Source organism: Myotis nattereri, assembly GCF_964212035.1.
Source record: "Myotis nattereri genome assembly, chromosome: 2".
Lineage (NCBI taxonomy): Eukaryota > Metazoa > Chordata > Mammalia > Chiroptera > Vespertilionidae > Myotis > Myotis nattereri.
In genome coordinates, this window is record NC_138076.1 from 139,555,434 (window position 1) to 139,581,306 (window position 25,873).

The 25,873-nt window shown below is 36.1% G+C and overlaps 1 protein-coding gene across 2 annotated transcripts in view; it reads right to left on the bottom strand.

Annotated features, from left to right (window-relative positions):
- The window catches only part of PTPRQ (protein tyrosine phosphatase receptor type Q), a gene marked incomplete at both ends in the record, with an annotated part of 267,149 nt that overhangs the window by 113,054 nt on the left and 128,222 nt on the right, over nt 1–25,873 (bottom strand). For both annotated transcript variants that reach the window (XM_081083373.1, XM_081083372.1), the window contains 7 exons: nt 12,919–13,188; nt 14,820–14,961; nt 18,212–18,363; nt 18,737–19,012; nt 19,274–19,564; nt 21,074–21,242; nt 25,572–25,717. In XM_081083373.1, coding sequence (XP_080939499.1) covers nt 12,919–13,188; nt 14,820–14,961; nt 18,212–18,363; nt 18,737–19,012; nt 19,274–19,564; nt 21,074–21,242; nt 25,572–25,717 — 1,446 coding nt within the window. The remainder of the gene's footprint in view (nt 1–12,918; nt 13,189–14,819; nt 14,962–18,211; nt 18,364–18,736; nt 19,013–19,273; nt 19,565–21,073; nt 21,243–25,571; nt 25,718–25,873) is intronic.

Genomic DNA, 25,873 nt, shown 5'->3' on the forward strand with positions numbered 1-25,873 from the left:
AATAAAACAGAAAGCCTTACAAGATAGAAAACCTTTAGGCAGTAACAGCTCTACCCCAGTACCACAGAGAAAAACTGTGATCTCATCCCCTCCCATGACAACAAGGGTCAAATGGGGAATGTAGGGTTCTGCCGTCTGTAGGCAGTAATGAAGCACCCCAACCATCCTTGATAGGATGAGGGCAGAGAATGAAACATAGGGAGCCGGGCTTTTACCCTTTCCAGATGTCAATAGACCCCTCTATCATGTTAATGGAGAACATGTGGGGAGCAGTAATGAAGCCAGGATCGGGAGGCCTCCTGAATGGAGACCTAGGGGCAGCCTCTTTTCCATGCCCATCCAGCATCCTCCCCCTGGGTGTCAGGAGGCTGAGTGAGGAACTTGGATTTCTATCTCCATAGGACAGCAATGAAGAAGTGACTGCCCTTTCCCTACCAGAGTTGTAACAAAGGAAAGCATTACAAATGTAATGACCTTAATAGTTTCTGGGCTATTCAAATGATCCATTTCATATTAGGTAAGCTGTGGTAGGTATGTTTTTTGAGATATGAGTTCCTTTCATTCAAGGAATACAATTTATGTATGTAAGTTGTTGGCATGGTTCCCTTATTTTTTTTTGATGTCTGTAGTGGTTTCATTCCTAAATGTTGACAATTTATGTCTTCTCTCTCTCTCTTTTTTTTTTTTTTTTTTGCCAGGCTTGCTACAGGTTTGTCAATTTTATTTATTTCAAGAACCAGCTCTTTATTTCACTGGTTTTTCCTATTGTTTTCTGTTTTCATTTAATTTGTTTCTGTACTTATTTTTATTATTCTGTTCCTTCAGCATGTTTTGGACTTATCTTCCTTTTCTTTTTCTAGACTCTAGTGCAGGGGTGGACAAACTTTTTGACTCGAGGGCCACAATGGGTTCTTAAACTGGACTGGAGGGCCGGAACAAAAGCATGGATGGAGTGTTTGTGTGAACTAATATAAATTCAAAGTAAACATCATTACATAAAAGGGTACGGACTTTTTTTTTTTTTTTTTTTTTTTAGTTTTATTCATTTCAAATGGGCCGGATCCGGCCCGCGGGCCATAGTTTGCCCACGGCTGCTCTAGTGGATGAGTGGGAAAACAAATTATTGATCTGAGTTGTTTCTTCTTTTCCAATTTATGCATTGAGCACTATAGATTTTCCTCTATTCAATATGTTAACTATATTTCACACATTTTGATATATTGTATTTTCATTTCATATCATTTCAATACATTTTAAGTTACTATATTTCTCTTGAGACTTCCTTTTAAACAAATGGATTATTTAGAAGTACCACTTTTTGCAATTGGTTTGACATCACATTTCAGCTACAATTTTGGCTCCTGAGAACACTTAAACATAATTTTAAAAATCCACAAAATAGAGATGCCCTGGCCCAGATGGTGTCACTAGAGAACTCTATCAAATGTTTAAAGAAGAATTAATTAACACCAAGCATACACAATCTCTTCCAGAAATTAGAATATAATCATATTATGAAGCTAGTTTTAATTTATCAAAACTAGAAAAAGTGAAAACTAAACCCACAGCACTACAGACCAATATTCCTCATGAATACATATGTAAAAACCCTTACAAAATATTAGCAAATAGAAATCAATAATATATGAAAACAAGCACACCATGATCAAGTGTGGTTGATTCCAGAGACCAAAGGCTTGTTTAATATTAGAAAATCAATCACTATAATCCATGATGTTAACAGATTAGAGAAGAAAATCACATGAACATGTCAATCAATGCCAAAAGCATTTACATAAAATTATTTTTTTAAAATTGATAGCTACTAAATCAGACACCATACACAGGAGAAAAAATAAAACCTATGAGACCCATATAAGGTAAGTACTGTTATCCCTATTTGAGGGAGAGTATGTGGGAAAACTGAAATTAAGAGAATTGAAATATCTGGTTGGCAGGGAATTTCTGCCTCACAGCCTTGTGTGTAACTGCCAAGATCTACCAATTGCTAATTATTTTTATTGGGAAACCATAGAAATTTACTCTAAAACACATCCAGCAATACAAAACTATAAAATTCTAATTTCTCTCAAATCCTCTTCACAGTAGTAACCACTGTGTCTAAAGTGCTTTTTATTATTTTATTTTTAATTTTAATTTTATTTTTCAATAACTGTTTATAATCAATATTGTTTTCTATCAGGTGTACAGCATAGTGGTTAGAAACTCATATACTGTACAAAGTGTTCCTCCAATATTTCACATACCCACCTGGCTCAGTACATTGATATTATAAAATTATTGACTATATTCCTTATGATGTACTGTACATTCCTATTACTACTTTTTATATAACATTCTTAAAATGACAAAATTATGGAAAATGGAGAACAAATCGCTGGTTGTCAGGCAGTTAAGATAAGGGGAAGTGCTAGGAGGGTGGGCATGAATTATGTGTGGCCATAAAAAGGCAACATGAGGAATTGTTCTCATGAGAATGTTCTCTATTTTGATTGCATCTGTATAATCATTCTGTTTGTGATATTGTACTGAAGCTTTGCAAGATATTACTATTGAAAGAAACTGGATAAAGAGAACACAGGATTTTTCTGTATTGTTTCTTATAACTGCATGTGAATCTACAACTATCTCAAAAAAAACCATTCAGTTAAAAAGTACCCCATAAGACATGCCTTTCTTAGATATTTTATCACATAATTGTATAAATATCATTTTGTGGCTGAAAGTTCCTACTTAAGGTACCCAAAGTATACATATTGTACTGATCACTCTTCAAGGCCTGTATATTCATTGATTGATTCATAAAATTCATAATTTATTTATTCATAATAAATAAATATTTATTGAGCACCACTGTATGCCAAACACTCTTATAGATACTGGAAATAAGTGTGAACCACACAAAGAAGTCCTACCCTCATGAGCGTGCACTGTAATGAGTGCAGATCCACACACATGGCACATGTATAGAAAAGTAGAGCAAGAAAAGGGATAGAAAATTCTACCTCCAAGGAAGTTCAATCATAAATAAGTCAGATCCTTTTTGAAGATGTGGCCTGTGAGGATAAATTTCAAAAGATGAAGAAGACGTATATTTAACTAGCAAAGAGAATGCTGATTTGTAAAGAATATTATGGGCCACTGAAATGACTATGGAATTTAATTTTTGTGACTTGAAAGGTTCCGTAAATATGAAATGAACAAAGCATTTTCTGTCTGAAGAGATTACTACAGTGTTTGAGGAAAATGGTAAAAAAGAATCACTAATTTTTGAGTTACTTATATTATTTCTTACTCTAAATATAGTAGAATGTTCAATTTTCCATGATATTATATTCAAACTTCTGCTGCAATTACATATAAAACTAAGACCAGAGTGAGGTCTACCTCCCTTCTTACACTCTTTCCAATACAATGCCCTCTACTATAGTCAGAATTCCAACTCAGGTTGACCCTTATATTGCATTCTTTTATTCCAGTGTTGCCTCTTGCTGTACCTTGGGATCCTATTTACTCTCCTCTATTAATTTCACTGTTTTCATCAATAATGATGGTGCCACAGGGTGGTTCACTCTGAGTGCATTGGCATACCCATAACCTTCAGATCTCCCTAACCCCACCTTCAAAAAGAGCTCAAAGAAAAATAAGAACGTTCTTTGAGATGCATAGTTGACATTTCCCACAGCATGTTAAAGGACCAAAAAAAAAAAAATTTAGAACATGTGGCTATTTTATTGATGTATGTCAGATGATCTAAACATGAAGCATAACTGCCTATGAAATTCAAGGTTCAAGAACATACCATTATCTTCCAAGTAGGTTGCTGAGTCTAAGTTTCTTCTGTAAGGCAATTCTGAAACTACCAAAGAGCAACATCCAATTCTTATTTCACTTCATTACATTCTTCAATAAAATCTATTTCCCCTGAATTCCTATTTGATTAGATCTCTAATCTACACAACTGACTAACGTATTTCTATAGTTTTGTATTTAACTGCTTTATATTTATTGCACATGCCGTTGTAATAATGGTGGAGTTGCTTGGTCATGCAGCACAGAGGTCACCAGTGCCATTCAAGACTCAGTAGAGCCTGCACATAGTAAGCAGCAAGTATACATTGTCAGAGGTCCACCACTCTACAAGTGTAAAGGACACTTCTCCAAAGAGGACATACAGGTGGCCAATAAACATATGAAAAGATGCTCAACCTCACTAATCATCAGAGAAATGCAAATTAAAACCACAGTGAGATATCTCCTCACACCTGTCAGAATGGTTACCATCAATAAATCCATAAGCAACAAATGCTGGCGAGGATGTGGAGAAAAGGGAACCCTTGTGTACCATTGGTGGGAATGCAGATTGGTGCAGTAGTATGGAGTTACCTCAAAACATTGAAAATGGAAATGCCTTCTGACTGAGCAATTCCACTTCTGGGAATTTATCCAAAGAAACCCAAAACACTAATTCAAAAGAATATATGCACCCTTATGTTCATTGCAGCATTATTTACAATAGCCAAGATTTTGAAGTAGCCCAAGTATCGATCAGTAGATGAGTGGATAAAACAGCTCTGGTATATTTACACCAAGGGATACTATGCAGCCAGAAAAAGGAAGAAAATTATGCCCTTTTGGACTGCATGAATGGACCTGGAGAACATTATGCTAAATGAAATAAACCAGTCAGAGGAAGACAAGTACCATATGATTTCACTCATATGTGGAATCCAGTGAACAAAGTGAACTCACAAGCAAAATAGAGACAAACTCATAGATAGAGAGCAGACAGCTCTGGTGGTAGGGAATGGGGTGAGGAGATTAAGCAAAACAGAAAAAAGAAAGAGAAAGAACTCATAGGCATGGACAATAGTGTAGTGACTTGGGGGGAGGGGGAAGTGGAGACAGAAAAGAGTATATAGGGCAGTGATGGAGAACCTTTTGAGCTCAGCGTGTCAGCATTTTGAAAAACCCTAACTTAACTCTGGTGCCGTGTCACATACAGAAATTTTTTGATATTTGCAACCATAGTAAAACAAAGACTTATATTTTTGAAATTTATTTTATATATTTAAATGCCATTTAACAAAGAAAAATCAACCAAAAAAATGAGTTCGTATGTCACCTCTGACACGCATGTCATAGGTTCACCATCACTGATATAGGGAATAAGTGGTAATGAAAAAATAATCTTACCTAATAATACACAAACATGGTAATTAAGCATACCATTGCTATGCCTCCCATTGGCTAATCAGTGAGATATGCAAATTAACTGCCAACAAAGATAGCAGCCAGCAGCCACGGAGCTGGAACGAGCAGGAGGCTTGCTTGCTCCAGTGATGGAGGAAGCCAAGGTTCCCCGCCTGCCACGGCCGGCTCTAAGCTCCGAAAGCAACAAACGTTCAATTATAGAAGGTAAATAAACCCCAGATACCTGCTTTCAGCCGGCCGTGGCCACTGAGCTTGAGCCTTGGGTTGCCCCAGGCAATGGAGGAAGCCAAGCCCTGGCCGGCTCTGAGCTCCACTCCAGGCTACAAAGTTTCAATTATAGAAGGTAAATAAATCCCAAAAAAAGGAGAGGCTGGGAGCTTCTGTCACTGGGGAGGCTTGGCCAGCCTGAAAATGGCCCTCAGCCCTTCACCCAGACTGGCCAGGCACCCCAGTGGGGACCCCCCACCCTAAAGGTGGTGTGGCCAGCCTGAAAACAGCCATCAGCCCCTCACCCAGGCTGCCCAGGCACCCAAGCGGGACCCCCACCCTGATACGGGACACCCTTCAGGGCAAACCACCCAGCCCCCACCTATGCACCAGGCCTCTATCCTGTATAATAAAAGGGTAATATGCAAACTGACACTAACAGCAGAAAGACTGGGAATGACTGGTCACTATGACACACACTGACCACCAGGGGGCAGACGCTCAATGCAGGAGCTGCCCCCTGGTGGTCAGTGCACTCCCACAGGGGGAGCTCTGCTCAGCCACAAGCCAGGCTGATGGCTGCCAGTACAGCAGTAGTGGTGGGATCCTCTCCCACCCCCTCAGCAGCGCTAAGAATGTCTGACTGCAGCTTAGGCCTGCTCCCCGCTGGCAAATGGACATCCCTCGAGGGCTCCCGGGCTGCCAGAGTGATGTCTGACTGCCAGATTAGCCCCAATCCCCCAGGGAGCGGGCCTAAACCAGCAGGTGGTCATCCCCGAAGGGGTCCCAGACACCCCTCTAGTAATAAAATAAAAGGGAAAAAGATACTTCTCATCTGATGTTCATTCTTAAGAAAAGTATTATGTTTAAAAATTAAGTCTGTATGAAATATACTTTGTAAAACCCTTGAATTTCAATTAGAGTAGCAATGCTAATAGCTGTTTCTCTCTCACCTGTGACAGGCACTCTAATGGCTTTTGTGCTTTTAGCAATTACTGACTGGTAAGTAGAATGTGTCAATTCATTTGCTTAAGAACAAACAGGATCATGACATTTTCCTCCATGTTTGACTTCTCATCTCAACCAAGGAAATAGGTGAGAAGAGCAAGTCAGGGGGAGGTAGACAAAAGGAAAAGTGAACTTTTGAATTAGTACAATGATTTGCAATCCTCCTGAGAGACACTTTTACCACCTACATTCAATCTATTAAAGGGTACTTAAGAATGGTATGAATTCTTATAAATGACATAAATATTTTTTTAACAAGCTTATAAATGGAGATTAGATTTACTCATAATTACAGTTTTCCCAGTAGGCTCTGCCTTGCTCAGAAAGGTCTACAAAATAGGAATCTGAATAACAAATACACTTTTTTAAAGGATAACAATGGGCTGTATGAGCTTTTTCTTTTTTTATATAAGAGTCCATTAATATAATTGCAAGCTCAGTGGACTTCCAGCGCGTCCCTACAGGTACCTGATATCCCCTATTGGACAAAAAACTAATAAATCAATACAGAAAAGAATACTATTAAACACTAAACTGTATAGTTTACTGTTCCTCTATTAAATGGTGGGCAGCTGAAGGATATAGCTTATTTTTCGCTTTTGATTCTAAATTACTGAACTTGGAAGCTTTTTGAATAAATCCAACTCTAAAGTTGTCTTCCAGGAAAAACTACTGAGTTTTTAAAACTCAGTATTAAATCATGACGTTTACTTAGATTTGAACATGATATGGATCAGTGCATGCATTCTGAACTAATTTGAGATTCTAAAAGTTAAGTCTTATAGACACATGAACTTGCTATAATATTTTTATTGGTACATCTGATATACTGTGACGTAAAATTATGTTAAAAGTACTAAGTTTAGGGGTCTTCATTTATACTTGCCCTATTCCAACATGTTTGACTGTGACAATGGAACCAGTTTAGACCACAAATACTAATCTCCTCATAAATTCAATGACCATGATGCATTTTTAACTGTGCTCAGATATGACCAAGTTTACACTGAGGAAAATATCCCAAAAACCCTGAAAGGAATGCTAAGGTCAAACAGTAGGCAGTGAGAGAGTGAGTCAAATTTGACTTTACTTTATGTCAAAAATAAGCACAGCGCCGGTGACTCAGAGCTGACTATACACTGTGACTAATCTTAGACCACCATAAATTACAAGTTTGTAACAGCTATATAACTGTTTCCATTCTGAACAATGAATCTCCAGTTTTACTAACATCTATCCCATTAACAAACAATTCATGTGAATCCAGATAAAAGCAAATTATTTCCCTAATAATTATAATTACAAACCAGACCAAAATCTTCATTTTAAAGATGAAAAAATAAATATTTTTTGAAGCAGCAATTAATTCTTGTTTCATATGAATGACTCTTCTTAATTAAAAAAATAGATATTGTATTTGCCTGGGAGAAAATACATGGTTATTTGGAAATAATATATTGCTCTGGAGTTAAAACCTTATGAAAAATTATGAATCTCATAAGAAAACTAATTTCTTTCTACTACAAACATGAGTGCCTTATAATGCCCAAGGCTCTCGGTTAGGAACTGTGAGTAAAATGAAGACAAATAAGACACAGTCCCCAGAAACAAAGAGTTACAGTGAAATAGAGAGGTTCTCAAACTTCAGCACTGTTTTACCCACATATCTTGCTTAAATGAAGATCCGTGAGTCTTAATTTCCAAATTCTGATTTCATAGGTCTGGAGTAGGCCCTCAGAGGTGTATATTCTGATGCAGGGCGTCAGAAGACCAAATTCTGAGAGCCATATGTCTTTAGTAGCAAGGAACAACATAGTACGTTGTACAATATGTCTAATATTTGCCTAATTAATTTATTAAGAATTCCTGCAACCTCCACTCATGATGTCTTTTAATCCTGAGTTAAGATGCAATTCAAATCTTTAATTAAAATTATTTTTGAAAAGACCTGAACCTTAAGTTCAGATGTCTCTCCATCAAGTGCGTATTGCAATTTGCTTATGTGTATCAGTTTTACTGACTGAACTTCTGCTTCATTCCTGTGGCCAAGCAGTCACCTTGTGTTCCCGTGGACCCAGTAATAACGAGCCATCTACTTTGTTCTCGGAATCCTGAGCTTCTCATTTATCTCAGAAATATTGTCCTCTTTTTTCACCATTTTCTAAAACTCAGCCCCTGTCCAAATGAGGCCGGAGGAATGTCAAGGGGGGGAAAAAGAAGGAGACATAAGTAATACTCTTTGTAATACTTTAAGCAATAAAAAAAAAAGACAGAAAAAAAGACTGTTTTACCTGGTGCTAGACCACCCCGATGCAGACCACCTGCCTGGATTTGAACATATTTTCTTCTCCCGGACTGTGCATAGCAATGATCTGCCTCCCACCCACAGGGGAAGCACCTGTCACCCCTTTCTGGACTTCTCTGACACTGTTTGCCTGTTCTCACTGTTACATATCACCTGCCATCAAGTTCCTTAGTAATCTGCTCCAGTACTTTCCAAAATGTACAGAACATCAGCTACTCTTAAGCACCTGGAGAGATGCTTAAAAGTACAGATTCGTGGGCTTTACCTTTTGAGGCTATGATTTAGCAAGTCTGGGGTGAAGTCCAGAAATATGTAGTCTTAAAGCTTCGCATATAATTGAAGATTTAGAAAACACATTTAAACTGGACTTTTAAGAATTAATACAATTTTTTGTGACATAGAAAGGGAGAAGGACAATATAAGAAGGCAAAGCAATCTGATGGTACAAAGTGGTGAGCATGTTTAAAGGAGAGAATGTAAGCAGTGACTAGTCCATAAAGTTTGCCTAGAGGCATCAGCTTTACGAAGAGATGTAATAGAGGGACATAAGGATGGAAAGCTAGACAGAAGCCAGATTCTACCTGGTGATGAATTCCGGGAAAAGTAAAGCACTGGACGTGTTCTGGGCCATCTCCGACTAGTACACAGTGCGCTCTTCATTATCACCTCTATACTTCAGATAGCCACATCCACACATTTAATTTTTATCCTTCAGATAATAAACTTCAACTGTCAACACATAAATCCTCAAAATTGCATAATGGAGTCAATTTAATCAAAGTAAGTGGGTGGAAAAATGAGACTGATGGGCAGTCTAGATGAGTATGGGTGATAAGGCCAGTGTAGAGTATTAACACAGGAAGAACAGAGGTCTGTTATAAGATGGGAACAGTCAAGTTGGAGAGGGGGGAAAAATTGCACAACCATGGCAGAGATTGGAGTGATAAGATCTGATTTTATATAGGAGAGATGGGAGAGAAAAAAGTCACATAAAAATATGAGGTATTGCCGAAACCGGTTTGGCTCAGTGGATAGAGCGTCGGCCTGCGGACTGAAAGGTCCCAGGTTCGATTCCGGTCAAGGGCATGTACCTTGGTTGCGGGCACATCCCCAGTGGGGAGTGTGCAGGAGGCAGCTGGTCGATGTTTCTCTCTCATCGATGTTTCTAACTCTCTATCTCTCTCCTTTCCTCTCTGTAAAAACTCAATGAAATATATTTAAAAAAAAAATATGAGGTATGGTGTCCAACTAATCCTATCTAATAAAAGACAAAAAGGGTAATTAACCAAACCTTTGCTACACTTCCCATTGGCTAATCAGGGTGATATGCAAATTAACCACCAACCAAGATGGCGGCCGGCAGCCACGCAGCTGAAGCGAGCAGGAGACTTGCTTGCTCCAGTGACAGAGGAAGCCAAGGTTCCCCGCCTGCCACGGCCCGGCTCTAAGCTCCGAAAGCAACAAAGTTTCAATTATAGAAGCTAAACAAACCCCAGATATCTGCTTTCAGCTGGTGGTGGCCACGGAGCTGGAGTCAGCTCTCAACTCCAGTAACAGCAACAAAGTTTCAATTATAAAAGCTAAACAAACCCCAGATACCTGCTTTCAGCAGGCCGTGGTCTCAGTGCTGGAGCCGGCTCTCAGCTCCAGTGACAGCAATGAAGTTTTAATTATAGAAGGTAAATAAATCCCAGAATTAAAAAAAAAAAAAACACAAAAAGAAAAAAAGGAGAAGCTAGGAGCTTCAGTTGCCGGCCTGCCTGAAAATGGCCCACAGTCCCTCACCCAGACAGGCCAGGCACTCCAGTGGAAACCCCCACCCTGAAGAGGGTATGACCAGCTGCAAACAGCCATCAGCCCCTCACCCAGGCTGGCCAGGCACCCCAGTGGGGACCCCCGCCCTGAAGGGGGTGTGACCAGCTGCAAATAGCCATCAGCCCCTCACCCAGGCTGGCCAGGCACCCAAGCAGGACTCCCACCCTGATCCGGGACACCCTTCAGGGCAAACCAGCCGGCCCCCATCTGTGCACCAGGCCTCTATCCTATATAGTAAAAGGTTAATATGCAGCAGAAAGACTGGGAATGACTGGTCACTATGACACACACTGACCACCAGGGAGCAGATGCTCAATGCAGGAGCTGCCCCCTGGTGGTCAGTGCACTCCCACAGGGGGAGCTCTGCTCAGCCACAAGCCAGGCTGATGACTGCCAGTATAGTGGTGGTGGTGGGAGCCTCTCCTGCCTCCTCAGCAGCCCTAAGGATGTCTGACTGCAGCTTAGGTCTGCTCCCCGCTGGCAAGTGGACATCCCCCGAGGGCTGCTGGGCTGCCAGAGGGATGTCTGATTGCCATCTTAGGCCCAATCCCCTGGGAAGCAGGCCTAAGCCAGCAGGTGGTCATTCCCCAAGGGGTCCCAGACTGCAAGAGGGCACAGGCAGGGCTGAGGGACCGTCCTCCCCCCCAGGTGCACAAATTTTTGTGCACCAGGCTTCTAGTTATAAATAACAGGCATAGAAAACTGAGAAAGAGAAGAATTCATCCAACACAAATTTCATTTTGAATATGAATATCAACCTAGTCCTCAGTTGAAATTTTCTAACTGTGTGTGTGTGTGTGTGTGTGTGCGCGCAAGAGAGACAGAGGGATAGATAGAGATAGAGATAAAGAGAGAAAGAAAGAGAGAGGGGGGAGAGAGAGGAGGTGTGCAAGCATGCACAAGAGGGGAGGAGGGATAAAAAGCAGAAGAGACTAAATTGATTAAATAATGTTCTAGGGGAGACATGAGATTGAAACAAAAATGAGCAGCTAGATTCATGAAAATAAGAAGGCAATGACATTGCTGAGAAAATATCTGGAGAGCATAAATGAAGATATGGGTAAAATTTTAAGGAGAGCAAATCAATATATTTTATATTACAAGTAAAATGAGTGATAATATCAAATATGGATAATGGTGTGAGTAGAATATAGTCAGAACGGGAGCAAATTTCCTATGGAAAATTGATGGAGTGTACACAGGGATGTAGAGAAGACTGTGAAGTCTCTGGGAGACTTCAAGAAGGTGAGTGTATAGCTGAACAAGGTAGAACTATTTTTTTTTCCCTGGCATTACTCATCAGCCAGGATCTGGTAAAAACAAACAGGGGGATCCTCTCAGATTTGGGAATCTCCTGGAAGATGAGTCTCAATTACATGGTTTGAGATCTAAGGATCAAGAAAAAGGTGTCGAAATGCATCCGTTGCAGCTGAACAGGGAGAACAAAGGCGTCTGAAGAGATGTCTCATTTGAAGGATGAGAAGGAAAGAATGCTGATCGAATGCTGAAGTCAGGGAGAAGGTACTCCGTACCTTGAAGTTCTTCAGTTTATAGCCTCAAGGGAGAAAAGTGAAGTAAAACTGGGTGGCACTGATTTCAAAAAAAGGGAAGGGTTAAAAGATGTTCCCAAGATGAAGGATCTGGATGTGCCAAAGGTAAATAATTATGCCAATACCCACAGTCTCCACTAGGGAAGACCTCCAAGGAAGTGGTGTTACCAAGAAGAAATCAGGTTTTCATCTATATGCGACTGTTCCATGTTGGAGAACTTGGAGGATGAAGGAGATCATGACATAGGATGGACCACTGTTAGAAAGAATGAGTTTCCTTTGTAGACCAGACCTTAGTGACCTGGATTACTTTTAGTCAAATAATACAAAGAAAAAAGTCTGGCATAGGGAAGGAATCATATGAAAGTGAGTCTGACACTGCAGCCATGGAAGTCAGAGAAGATTCTAGAATTCCATAAAATAAATTAAGAAATACAAAAATGTACAAATTCATTCCCTATTTTAAATTATAATAAAGCATAACTTAGTAAGTTTGGAGTTTAGATAGTAAGAAACAGATATTTGTAGAGACACAGTAAAACAGATTTTCTCTCCTTTTTCCCGTTTTGATCTCCCAGTGTTGTAAAGAGGAGTCAATATACAACATACCTGGTGCTCTGCTAACACATGTGATAAACAAGTATGTTTTGCACTTTTCAATGTTTCTTTTATATCTTTAGATAAACATGCTATAAAGATTATAATGATATTGACAAACGTATGACATAATCCATGAATAGTTACCTGCTTCAGATTAGTTATCTCTTTCAGGTAAATTACCTGTTTCAGATTAGTTACCTGTTTCAGGCAGCGTGCTGATATTGCAAGTACTTTCATCGCCTTCGCCCGCTGAGGTTGAAGCTCTTATTTTAAAGACATATGAGGTATTGGCAAGAAGTTTCATGAACATGTACATGTGATCTTGGGGTGAGACTTTTGTAGAATTCCTCTCAACTGTTATCATATAATGTGTAATCACTCCATTTGCCTTTCGGGGTGGGTCCCACCTCACTAAAGCGGACTGCCAGCTAGTTGCCTCACACTGTATGTTCTGTACAACATCTGGAACTTAAGAGATAAATGCCTAAAGTTAAAATTTATACACATGTAGAAGATACATCATTTAATTATGTGATTGCTAAATAAAATCATATCTAGTAGCGGCAGAATAAAAATTTAACATATCAACGGTTCAATTTGTGCTCAAAAAGTTCCCTTTTTTACATATGACCCCCTTTTAGCTGAAACAAATGGCAGTTGGTCTATTTTCTTGGCTCTCTTGTTAATCCTTACAATACTAAACCATTCACTTGATATTTTCCTAGGCCAAAGCTGCAATCACATCCTCAAAACTGCACAGTCAGAGGCAACTGCATAGTTTCAAGTTCCGGCAGCCACTGAAACCTGCTCCTTTATTTCTTAATCAGGAAGGAGAACTCTTAGCAATACTTTATTATGAAGACTTTTTTGTGCAAAACAAAGATACAGGGTGCCTCCCTGATATGGCACATCTGGGCCTAACAGTACCAGCAGACATGTAACTATTTTTGGATGGGGGGCGGGGGTGCTTTTATATTGAGATGGCCTCCTTGGAAGAATTGTGAAGACCTGATTCTTCAGTACATTTATAAAAATCGTTGAAGGGAAGATTTAAATCAGTCCTAGTTTTTAATTACATCCATGTTCCCCTAGAACTTCTCTGAATTCACTTGGAAGTGACCCCGTTTTTTTCAGAAGTACTCTATTTATGGTAGACATAGTTAAAGAGCAATAAATACCCAGCCCACCACAGTGACTGGCAGGCTGGAGAGACTGGTTAGTTCCCATGGAAATGTTGAATTACCTGACGACCCCTAATGTCAGCATAGCTTATCCTATTATAGTAAAAAGAGGATGCTACAAGGAAAATTAGAATACAGTTAGTTAATAGACTGCAAACAAGTAGTGAAAGGAACCAACTAGCTGTCATTATGTAAATCACAGTTATTGAAAGAATATTCAAGCAAATTTGACTTGTTTACAGTTCTCTCCCCTGATCCAAATTTATGTCTTTACACACCCATTTGTCTTCCTCTGGAAGATACAGGCATCAGAACTACAGGAGAATACTTACAGAATGACTGAAATTTAACATTAAAGAAAAGACAATTTCACATCTAATCCAAGGTTCCAGCAATTAAATATCATTAATTATTTGCTTCTTTCTTTTCAAAAACATATCACAATATAGTCATAAAATATGTTAACAAGAGGCAGTTGATAACTTGCTTAAAGTTAATGTACAAAACTGAATTTTGTGAACATCTATTTCACTGACTGAAGCTAAAAACTATGAATTAACCAGCTGACGTTATAACTCTTAAAGTTGAAAATGTCCTATTATTTAACCAAGCAGGGTACAGAATGCTGTGGTCTTAGGAATTAAGTACTTTTACAGATATATAGATCCTACTTTGTTCCTAAACTAGTCTTTTGTTAAAATTTCCTCAGTTTAAAAAGAAAACAAAAGTGTGAATATATGCATATGAACACATGTATTTGATAGCAGACAAGACCCAGCCTAGTTTTAAAGAATTAAAATTCAACTTCTATTTGAGTGAACTATTAAATAATACTTTATCACATAGACTGAAAAAGGGAAGGGGAAAGGGTTAAATACAAATGAAATATCTTAGGTGATTCAAAATGCTGTGTCTAACCTGATTCTTGGGTTGTGAATTTTAGTACATTACTAAATTGATTGCCATTTCCCACTTTGGTGAAGGCAGAGATGCTGATAGAGTAGGTGCTGACTGGCTCCAGTCCAACAAGCTTGGCTTCAGTTTGAAAGCCTGAAATATTCTGAAAAGCAGGAAAATAAATTAATCACAATGCATCATCAAAAATGTGTTTGTAACTGGAAGACATATTTCAACACATCAAAGTTATGCCATGTTTAACCTATGATTTAATAAGCATGGATATTTTAATTAAAGAGAAAATATTAAATGTTTGTGTGGCGCAGGGAGTGGAAAGCTGATAATGCAAGGATAAACTGGACATTCAGCATGAAGAATCTCATTATTGACATTTCTTAAAAGACTAGATTATTTTGTTTTCATTTTGCCTCCCAGATTCTTACTTGGAATTACATCCTAATTACTTTCTTTAAATATACCAAAATTAAAGTCCTCAATTTAAATCCATTTTACAGGTGGTCAGAGATACTTGATTTTTCTTAAATTCATCTAAATTCATTTTAAATACCCAATAATATTCTGTTTAAGTAAATTAATTCATCATCTACTATATGCTAAGCAAGGGAATACAGCAGTGAATAAACAAATATCTGCTCCTGTGAAGCTTATATTATGAGTTTTCCTAGACAACTCCTACATTTCCTATTTGACAGAACTTTAGGAAAAAGAGATAAGGAAAAAAAACAGCACAGGCGCCCAAGAAAGAAAATGTTTTCTCATAGAAAATTTTACCATTGAGTATGAAATTTTCATTCAAAGATAATTATCCTAACCAAGAGAGTAGTTAAGTAAAGAAAAAGACAATATCCTTTGTGGTATAACTTTAAGAATATTGCATTATATCTGACCCAAAATATAAAACACTTTGACTTATTTATTAAATATTTCAGTAACATAAATTTAGCAAGATTACTAACTCTTGGGTACTTAGAATCATATTTTAAATTAATCTCCGGCAAGTCCTTGAACTCACTACATTACACTATTTCCTTTCATTTTTTCGCACTTACTATTTACAAAGCATACTGTCAAATAACCAGCATATTAAAGAACATATAAGGCATGGCCCCTGTCATCAAGGAATTTTAATATTAATTAGAGAAATATACAAACAATTGCTACTAAGAAAAAATTAAACACAGTGTAGGTAAATTTTGATTTTGGTTAGAAAGGCTGGTACCCAGAGAAGTGCCTCAACTCAAGAGTTGACAATGAAAGTGTGAGAGTGAATAGTAAACAGGTTGACACAAGAATAGCAGTAAGAAGACCTAAGTGAGGAGTATCGCCGAACATCTTTTAATAGAACTTTTCACTAAATAAACGATTTCAGGATACAGGACCGGCCTGAATTATCTGCAGACCCGGATCTTCTTGATCTCCGTGGGAACCACTCTGGAGTGACTGGCATGGCAGACATTTGGAGTGGCTCTGGAGTACTCTACTTCCATGAACCCACATATAACTCGAAAAAATAAAAATAGAAAAATAAGAGAAACTGATACTGTTGCGGCATAGGGATGGATGAAAACATAGAAAGAAAATAGGAAAATAGAGAAAACAAAACAGTGGGAGGGAACTAGATACAGTAAATTAGATGTCAGGAAAAGAAAAAGGTGGCATGAGAGTACACTGAAAGAAAACAAGGTCGTGAGAATTGATGGAAGAGAAAATAGATGTAAAAAGAGGAACTAAAAGTAGTAGATTTTAAAGAAAAACTATGTTCTCCACCCCAAAATTATATAATCAGTACTTTATGGTATAAAGATTATATTTTGCTGACAGTGGAATGTTAATGGTAGTATTCATATTGAGAGAACAGAATGTCTAAAAATCTTAGAATACAACTTATTTTCATAGTAAGATTATGACATAATGTCATGTTATACTTAGGGCTATTACATTGCTGGATGGATATTTTGTTCTTTTTATAACTATGTATAGTAACAATAATAGCTAACACATTTATCACATGCCAAGGATAGTCCTAAGTGCTTTTTATAGATTCTTCCTTCTAACCCTCACTTTTTAAGGTATGTATCTTTATAGTTCCCATTTGGCACTTAAAGAAACTGAGTCATAAGAGGTTAAACAACTTGTCTAACGCAGAGCAGTAACTCTTAAAAGTAATGGCGTCGATGCTGGAGATCACTGTTCTGAGAAGAAAAGATTGCACAATGACACCCATGCTCCAACACACATACACATTATCCCACAAACAAGATAACATTAAGAAAATGATTCATTTTTTTCCCTTATAATATCTATTTGCCAGTGACCCCTATAGCCAAAGCAAATTAAAAGTTGGAAAATGTTAAGATTAGAAAAGAGATAGATATTAGAGGGCTAGAGACTTTAGGTCATTAATATAATTTCACACTTTTGGGAAAGAGAGTCCACATTTATGGAGTACTAAATATAATTCAAATTCTACTCAGCCTTTCAGATTTTGAAGTAATACATTGACTTCCAGAAAGTTATTTGTTTCTTATGATATAATCTTAATCACAGATTTTGATTTTTACTATTCCCTTTGTAAGCTACATACACTATAAAAATGATTTACCATCAGCAATAAATTGAAATGCATATAACAACAATGTTTACTGCAGATTTTTTATACTTTTCTTGCTATAACTTGCTTTTATAAATAAAAGCATACCAGTGCTTCAATTTGCCTTTGGGGAAAAAAAGAACACTTAAAAAAAAATAAATGTCATGCATTATAACATATTTTGGCAATTAAATGCTAGAAATCATAGAAGTATATTTCAGTCTTTTTGTTACATCAGTTCTTTGGCTAGTTTTCATTGATTCTGAGACCTAAAAATGGAGGAGGGAACGGGTGTTTAGTGTTGCAAACTAATTAGTGTTGCAAGTAAAAGATAATGAAACATCTTAAAATACCAATTAGTGTAGGATTATATGCTATCAGGGAAGATTACCAGAAGTCCAGTAAAAACACTTTTTAGAAAAGGTTAAAACCATTAACTTGGCACTTCATTCTAACAACAAATAGAAATATATTACATTTAAGATAATAACAGTTTTTAGTCTGAAAAATATTTTACTATGTACTTTCCAGCACTCACAAAATGGTGCAATTATTTCTTAAAATGTAGACATGTAGAAGTTAGAAATTCTAAGTAAATCATTCTATGAACTCTTCAGCTTGCATATTTGGCAAGTATTTTCTGTGTTTTCCGTAAGCATCCTTCAACTGCAGGGAACTAAAAATGTTTCTTGAAAGATGGCCCTTGTTTTGTTTAAAGCAATCCATTTTCTCCCTGCATGCCAAAAGTTTCATTCCCGTTCTGAATTTTTTAAATAAAAATATACTGTCATAATCAACCTACCTTATAAAATATAGTATCAGTTTCATGTTCATGAATTTTAAAACTATATACTTTAACAATACCGCCTGGCACGGGACTCGGGCTCCACTGCAGCCACACAGAATCTGAAGTGTAGTTGATTAAAGTCAAATTTTGAGGAGGTGCTAAAGGCACTGTAGGAAAACACATTATAAAACTTATATTCGTGATTTTTAACATGAAAATATCATTGTGACTGTAGCTTCCTGAAGACACTAGTTAAGAAAGACTTACACAATGATCATATTTTAATTTCAGAAACCAATAGCATAAACAATGATGTTTTTGGAACTCAGTAGTTCCAAAGCAGCTTTAAACAGAACACTTCGTTCTGAAGCCCGAGGAAAAGAAGAAAAAAGAATGAAAGTTAAGTGAAGTGGATGAGTAGTTGTAAACCTGTTACAAATAGACAATCAAATATCCTCTCATTTCCATGCGGTTCCTTTCAAAAGAGAGAGCAAGTGCTGCAACAGTGAAGCATTGGAAGAAATAGGCATTCCAGCTTACCTGACTCGTCTGTGTAAAAGAAAAGAACACTGGAAGGACCGAGTCCCTTTACAGTTCTTGCAGCAGCAAAAATACTATATAGTGTAAATGGTGAGAGCTCTTCCAATATTATATAGTTATCAGAAGTAATGAAAGAATAGCTTTCATTTGGTCCTTGTAAAGTTAAATCATAACTTATTATGGCACCATTTGGTTTTACTGGGGGATCCCATGATAAGAGAACTGAGGTAGAGGAAAGGTTTTTAAAAGTGTTGATTATTGGTGAAGTTTCTGGGACTATAAAAGAAAAAAAGAATATTAAATGAAACCAAAGTGAATTAGCATTTTAAAAAGGCTTTAATAATAATGGGACTTCATTTTATTAGCATCTAATTATTTAAATTTTAAGAAACTTAGAGCTTATTGTGTTTATCGAAAGGCTAGTTACTTGAGGACAAATAATCTATATAATTATAAAAATAATGTTTCCTGCCAGAAAGAAATATAAATTTTAAAAAACACAATCTGCTTAATAGACAATAAAAGGATCCAGCCTACCATCTTCTTCAGTTTTGATGTGTAGCTGGGCAGTATAGGTATCAGAAAATCCCTTTTCGGTTGATGGAGTGATTTTTAATATATAATCAGTGTATTTTTCCAGATTATCAAAATACATGCTTGTCTCATACGTAACTAGAGGTGGTCTTACGTGGCGAAGAGTCTGCTGTAAGCTCAGAGAGGCATAGTAGAAGACTAGACCGTTGGGTCGAGGTGGTGGGCCCCAGCTTACATTTATTGCAGTTGACGAAATGGACTCATAAGTCAGGTTTCCAACAGGCCCTTCAGGTACTATGACAGGTAGTGTGCAAAATATAAAAATTATCAGTCACCCTAAATAATGTTAACTAAATTCACAAACTGAGGATAATTGTTAAAATGGCATCTATTGCGTCATCAGCTCTTAAATTGTTTAAATGCAGATACAGTAAATACCACCTATTATAAAATATCTTCTAAATAATATTAAAAATCATTCAAAATAAGTCCTGTCATCTCACACATCTATTATGTGTGAGAATTATTTTTCTATAATATTCTCTTGGCTTTTCTTTCTTACAATATGGAGATTATGAGTGTGTAGATATGCATGTATGCGTGTGTATGTGTGTGTATATATATATATATATATATATATATATATTTAAATATTGCAATAATGTAATTAGCTATAAAATATTTTTGTTTCTAAAAAATGCCTGAAATAATATTGACCACATATTGCATTAAAACACTTTTGTTAAAGTCTGTGTAAACAAATATCTCCATATATTTTACCTTATCGTATTCTGCTGGTTAACTTGTGAACTATTTAAAGATTATTCCAACAAGGAAAGCATTCACTCCTCGTATATACAGTCTGTCAACTTACAATCTTCAGATGATAAACATGGAATTTTACTCTCAGCAGTAGAGGTCAATGCCATTTCTCAATATGAGACTAGTCTTTAAATAAAAGTGGACAAGGTGGGATTGAGGGACCAGTTGAAGGGATTAGCAAATACAAGTTGGTAGTTACAAAATAGTCACAGGGATGTAAAGTACAACATAGGGAATATAGTCAATAAATTATAATCACTATGTATAGTGCCAGATGGGTACTGGAAATATCAGGAAGAATACTTTGTAAAATATATGATTGTCTAACCACTATGCTGCAAACCTGAAACTAATGTAAAATAATATTAAAATGAATAAAAGTTACAACCATAAGAAGAAATAGGCAATAATCCATGTATCATATTCCCAAAGCTGAAACCTAAAAAACATTGATAGTTTCAGTCATTATAGTTAGCACAAACAAGATTCTGCAGAAGTCGCATACAAGAAACTTCTGGGGTTAAAAAGTTATTCTGGGCATATTAGTCACAAATACAAAACAAACAAAAATGCTGCATAGAGTCCTATATGGATTAAAAGACTGAAATGAAATAGCTGCTAGAGAAAAAAGTGTATTTCCTAAAGCAAATGGTAAGCATAGCAGCTATTAGAAAACCCATCCATGTGTACAACGGTCTTTCATGGCCAAACCGAACGGCTGTGACATCCTTTGAAGCAATAACAGCAACACAGTTTTCATGAATAAATGGTAGCAGTTTATATGAAGAGAAAGGCTATTATTATTGTAATAGTTTTATAGCTATGTTAAATGCATTTTCAAACTTTTATAATGACTAGTTAAATGTGCCTAAATAAAATGTCGGTCTTACTACAAATACATACAAATAGAAGGTTGTGAAATAATTATAAAGTTTTAAGTTAATCCTATTAAATATTAATAAATACTTTTCATTTACATACTGTCTTGATCTGTGTATACTTGAACTATGTCACTGCTTTTATTCCCATTTCCAACTGAAGTACTTGCTGTTACCCAAAATGTATAGTAGCTGAATATTGCCAGTTTATCTATTATTGCAGATACGGTCATATTGTCAAAGTCATTGGTGACTTCATGGAGTGTAAAATTCTGAAAAATAAACATATTGTTTTAATTGTTCAGAATATAGTTTTAGTATACATGAACATTCCAAAAATAATTATTCATGAATTGGTTGCCTCATTACTTTAATATGTTAATCTTTGAGGAAAATCAACATAGGACATTTTATTGCAATAATTAAACTGGAAATATGTTTGTACTAAAAGAGGAATCTATGGTAGTTTTTATTACAAAATCAATATACAGAACAGCGAAGAGGTCCAATGACCAACTGAAAAATGCTGCATCTTTGCTGACAGTGTTAGTTTTCTTATGAAACATTCAAATATTTTTCAAAATGTTAATGATATATTTTAAAATTTGAGAGTATAATATATTTTTAATTTTTCCTTCCTATTAAAGAAGAAGGAATTATGAAAGTATTCATCTCTTTCTATTAACTAACTAAATATAGTTATTCATCTTTAATGAGTCTTCTTGTTCTCTATAATCCTGGGGAGGAGAGGAGGGCAGTTAGATACACTCTCTTATATGCAGAGTAAGAAATTTTATAAATTTCTGGCCTGACTCCTAGTTATATTGGTCCCAAGGCATTGTTTAAATTATTGGGAAATTTATATGATCATTTTCTCTCGAGCAAATATTAAACACAAAACACACAAAGAAAATAAATTTTAAAATAGAGGAAAACAGACTTTTAACAAAAAAAAATTGGCAATTAGTATGAATCAATTTGTAATATGTTCATCTACATAGAGAAATCTAAATCATTCCAATCTACACAAAGCCCTTACATAGAGTTCTATAAACCTGTCTTCATTCTGGCAGGATAGCTCTGGGAACATCATCTAAGCTCACAGCGCCTTCTTCCTCAACTATAAAATGGGAATAACCATTTCTACTTCACAGAGAGCTTTGGGGATTAGATGATATGAAGCAGATCAAGCAATTAAAACCATGTCCGCACATAACAAAAAACAACAAATGGCAATTAGGTAATTTAACTTAATAACATTGAATAATCAATTTGACTAAAATTCGTAGTTAGGATGATTTTACACCGCATCAACAAATTAAATTCAGCAAGTTTTTGAGGTTCCTTTGCCAATATTTGGGGAAGAAGAGAAGAATGAGTGTAATAGAAGGTCTATTTCAATTTTGTGGTGATTTATTTAGGAGCAGACAAATTAAATTAATGTAACAATCTCACACAAAATATGATTTGTGAATTTCAATATTTTCCAACACACCTACTTCACACACAGAATAACAAGCTTATATAAAGTACCATGTAAAATGTTAACATAGTTTTCTGGTGTAACTTTTAATTTTTCTTTATAATAGAATTTATTCTGATTACCTATTATATGACCTTGATGACAATTAAGTCACAAATTATTTTGAATCAGCCAGAAGTTATTTATACTGAGTGTGCATAGACATGCATAAACATGTAAAGACATAACAAATTTAGAATTAAACCAATTATCTAAATTATTTCATTCCTTTATTTATTTTTTGGGGAAAAAATCTTATGATTCAAATGATCTAATTAAGGTTTACTCTTTTGTGTATTGAAATATAGTCAGAAGGTATTTAGCAAAAACTTTTCAAATTTGATTAATCACCTAGTATTTATATTGCACTTTACAATATACTGAGACAATGTCAGGCATACTGAGAAGACATGCCTTGAGTGGGTAGAAATTAAAGTGCAGAAGCATTAATACACTTTATAAAAGACAATTTACAACAATTGAGAGCAGAATGGGGATTGTCAAGTTGTAGTAGAGCGATTAACTTCCCCAGAATAAGAAGGAAAGATCACTACAAACTCAGGTGCTCCAAAGTATCACTAAGTACTGAAAATAATGTTGGTCTATTAAAATAATTTATGTCCTTTCAATTAAAAATATATTTTATAAGGGGACAGACAGGGATGGAAGATACTGTTTTTTTTAAAATATGTTTTTATTGATTTTTAGAGAAAGAGGTAGGGAGATGGATAGAGAGTTATACTGAGTGGCCAGGTTATTATGACGGCCAGATTATTATGACCACCCCATCAGCACAATGAAGTGAATTAGTTATGCAAATAATAATAATGAAACCTTGAGAGTATTTGCTTAGGAAGTTTTCAATATTCCGTATTTTTGGAAGTGTCAATGAAGTACTGATGGGGTGGTCATAATAATCTGGCCACTCAGTGTAGAAACATCCAAGAGAGCGGATCATCATCAATCAGCTGCTTCCTGCAAGCTTCCTAACTGGAGATCCAGGCTGAAACCCGGGCATGTGCCCTGACTTGGAATCCATCCTGTGAATTCTTGGTTCCTGCATAGATGTTCAACTACTGAGCCACACCAGCCGGGCTCAATTAAACTATCTATTGAGTATTAAACCTATGCATGACACAGTACAGAGGACTTTGGGAGAATGAAAGATAAGTGTCACATGACCCTTTTCTTCAGGCTGTTTGTTACAGCATAAGGGAGCCTAAGACAAGTATGAGATGCCAGGACTGGGAATCAGAATATGATGTGCCATGCATGAGATAATTCTACAAATCTTGGCGGGAAGGAGAAGGAAAAGCATGGGGAAGAAAATAAGTTATACACTTATCCCATTACATAATTTTGATTTTGAGGATTTCTTCTATTCTGCCAATCCAAAATAGAAACTCAGGGAGTGAAGATTTTGATGCTATATTTAACATTAACTGTAGGAGGAAATGAAAGCACAGATGAACTTCAAAAATATGTGAAATGTTTAACATCATTAGCTTTTGCCCTCTTGCAGCTGTCAAACTTAAAAGCATTCTCAAGATTATTTAATAAAATATTACATTGTCTAAGATAGATAAATTGCAAATGAGATTGTTTTATATACCCAGGTTTGAATAAGGAGGCTCGGAAGATCATGTTGAAACCAGAGTTAGATGTTTACACTTGATTATTTAGACACAGACAAAGAAAACCAAATTAAAATCATGAATAAGCCATCAAGTAAATTGTACAGAAGCAAATGCTTTGGTAAGATTCAGAATTATTGACACCACTTAGCAAATTTTTGGCAATTTGTGAAAAAAGAAAAATCTGCAGTTCCAATCATCTCTGTGACATATGACATTGCTAAATGTATAAACAACATTACAGTTAGAAAGCATTAATAAATTATATGCTAATCCCATATCTCTTCCCCAAACAGAGCAGAACAAAGAGGTATAGCAAAAAGAGGGATCCTCCCTCTTACTCCTTTCTTAGCAGGCCTAGAACGGAATGTAAAACCAAACCAACCTCTGGACTTTCTTTTACTCACTGCTGGGCTAGTGCTGAGACAGCTTGCTAAGTTCTGCTCTGACCCCATTCATTACCGTAAACGTTACTGCAGATGCATTGCAGCAAGTCATACTGTAGCCCAGAGATTGCTGCTCATTGGACTCACTCTAGTAACTAAGCCTGGGGTGTCAGTAACAATTGGGATCAGGCAACCTGGAATGTCTAAGACTTATCTCTCTTCTCCTGCTCAAAATGATACAGAGAAATAAGAATGGCCAGAGTCACAACCAACATGCAGTCCATGGTGTCTATCAGTAAAAGCAGGATATTTCCTAAATTAGTGTTTTCCATACCATAGCCCATCTTTCCTCAGTCCTGATCCAGTCACAAGTCCAATTTTATTCTTTTAATACATATTAGTTCTGTAAAATATTTAGTTTAGAAAGATAAATTCTGCTGAAAAAATATTTTCTACATGAAATGCATTTTAGCTATTTTCATATTATCATTCATATCTTAGAAAGTGTCCATATGCAAAGTGTGTGAGTCTAGTACCTTGCATTCCTCAAGTTAACCACATTTCTAGTTTTCATTATATCGGATACTAGTAATAATAGTTATTACTACTCTAGCTAACAATTGAAAACAGTTTTTAAAAATAAAAAACACACAAACATATCCAAACATGAGAGGTATTTATATTGTATACAAACAAAAGAAAATTTGTCTTAGTTGAGAAATAATTGAGGGTAAATGAAACCATCAACTCTTTAGAGAACACTTCTTAGAGGAGTGGAATTAGAGCCATATTTTTAAACAGAGTTTTAAATAGGTGGCAGCTTCATTGTTGATAATACCTTTGAAGCTAATATAGAAATGTGTGCGTGTGTACACATACATAGAGAAATGAAAAAATATCTGACATTTCTCCACCATATTTTTCTGTCAATGTGAGCTTTATAAAATGACTATAGATAATTATCAATGTAAGATAAATTATTTTTTCTACCATGCCGTGTCTATACCATCATCAATTGAAGGATGTAAATAAAGAACTAGGAGAAAACTCAGGTCTTACCTGCACAAAAGTACCAGAAGTATTTCTGTAATAAACAGAATAATATTGTATAACCCCATTAGGTTTTGAAGGTGGCTTCCAAAAGAGAATTATTGATGAAGAACTGATATTTGCATAATGAACATCTTTTGGGGGATCACTCGGTGCTATAAAAAAAGCAATTGAACAGAAAACTGAACTTGTGGCTCCAAATAATGTCTGAAATGTTCTAAATGTTACTTGCCTTTGATAAGTGATAACTGTTTTTCAAAAAAACAACTTAAGTTGGAATACCATCTAATTACAAGTCAGAAATGAAATCC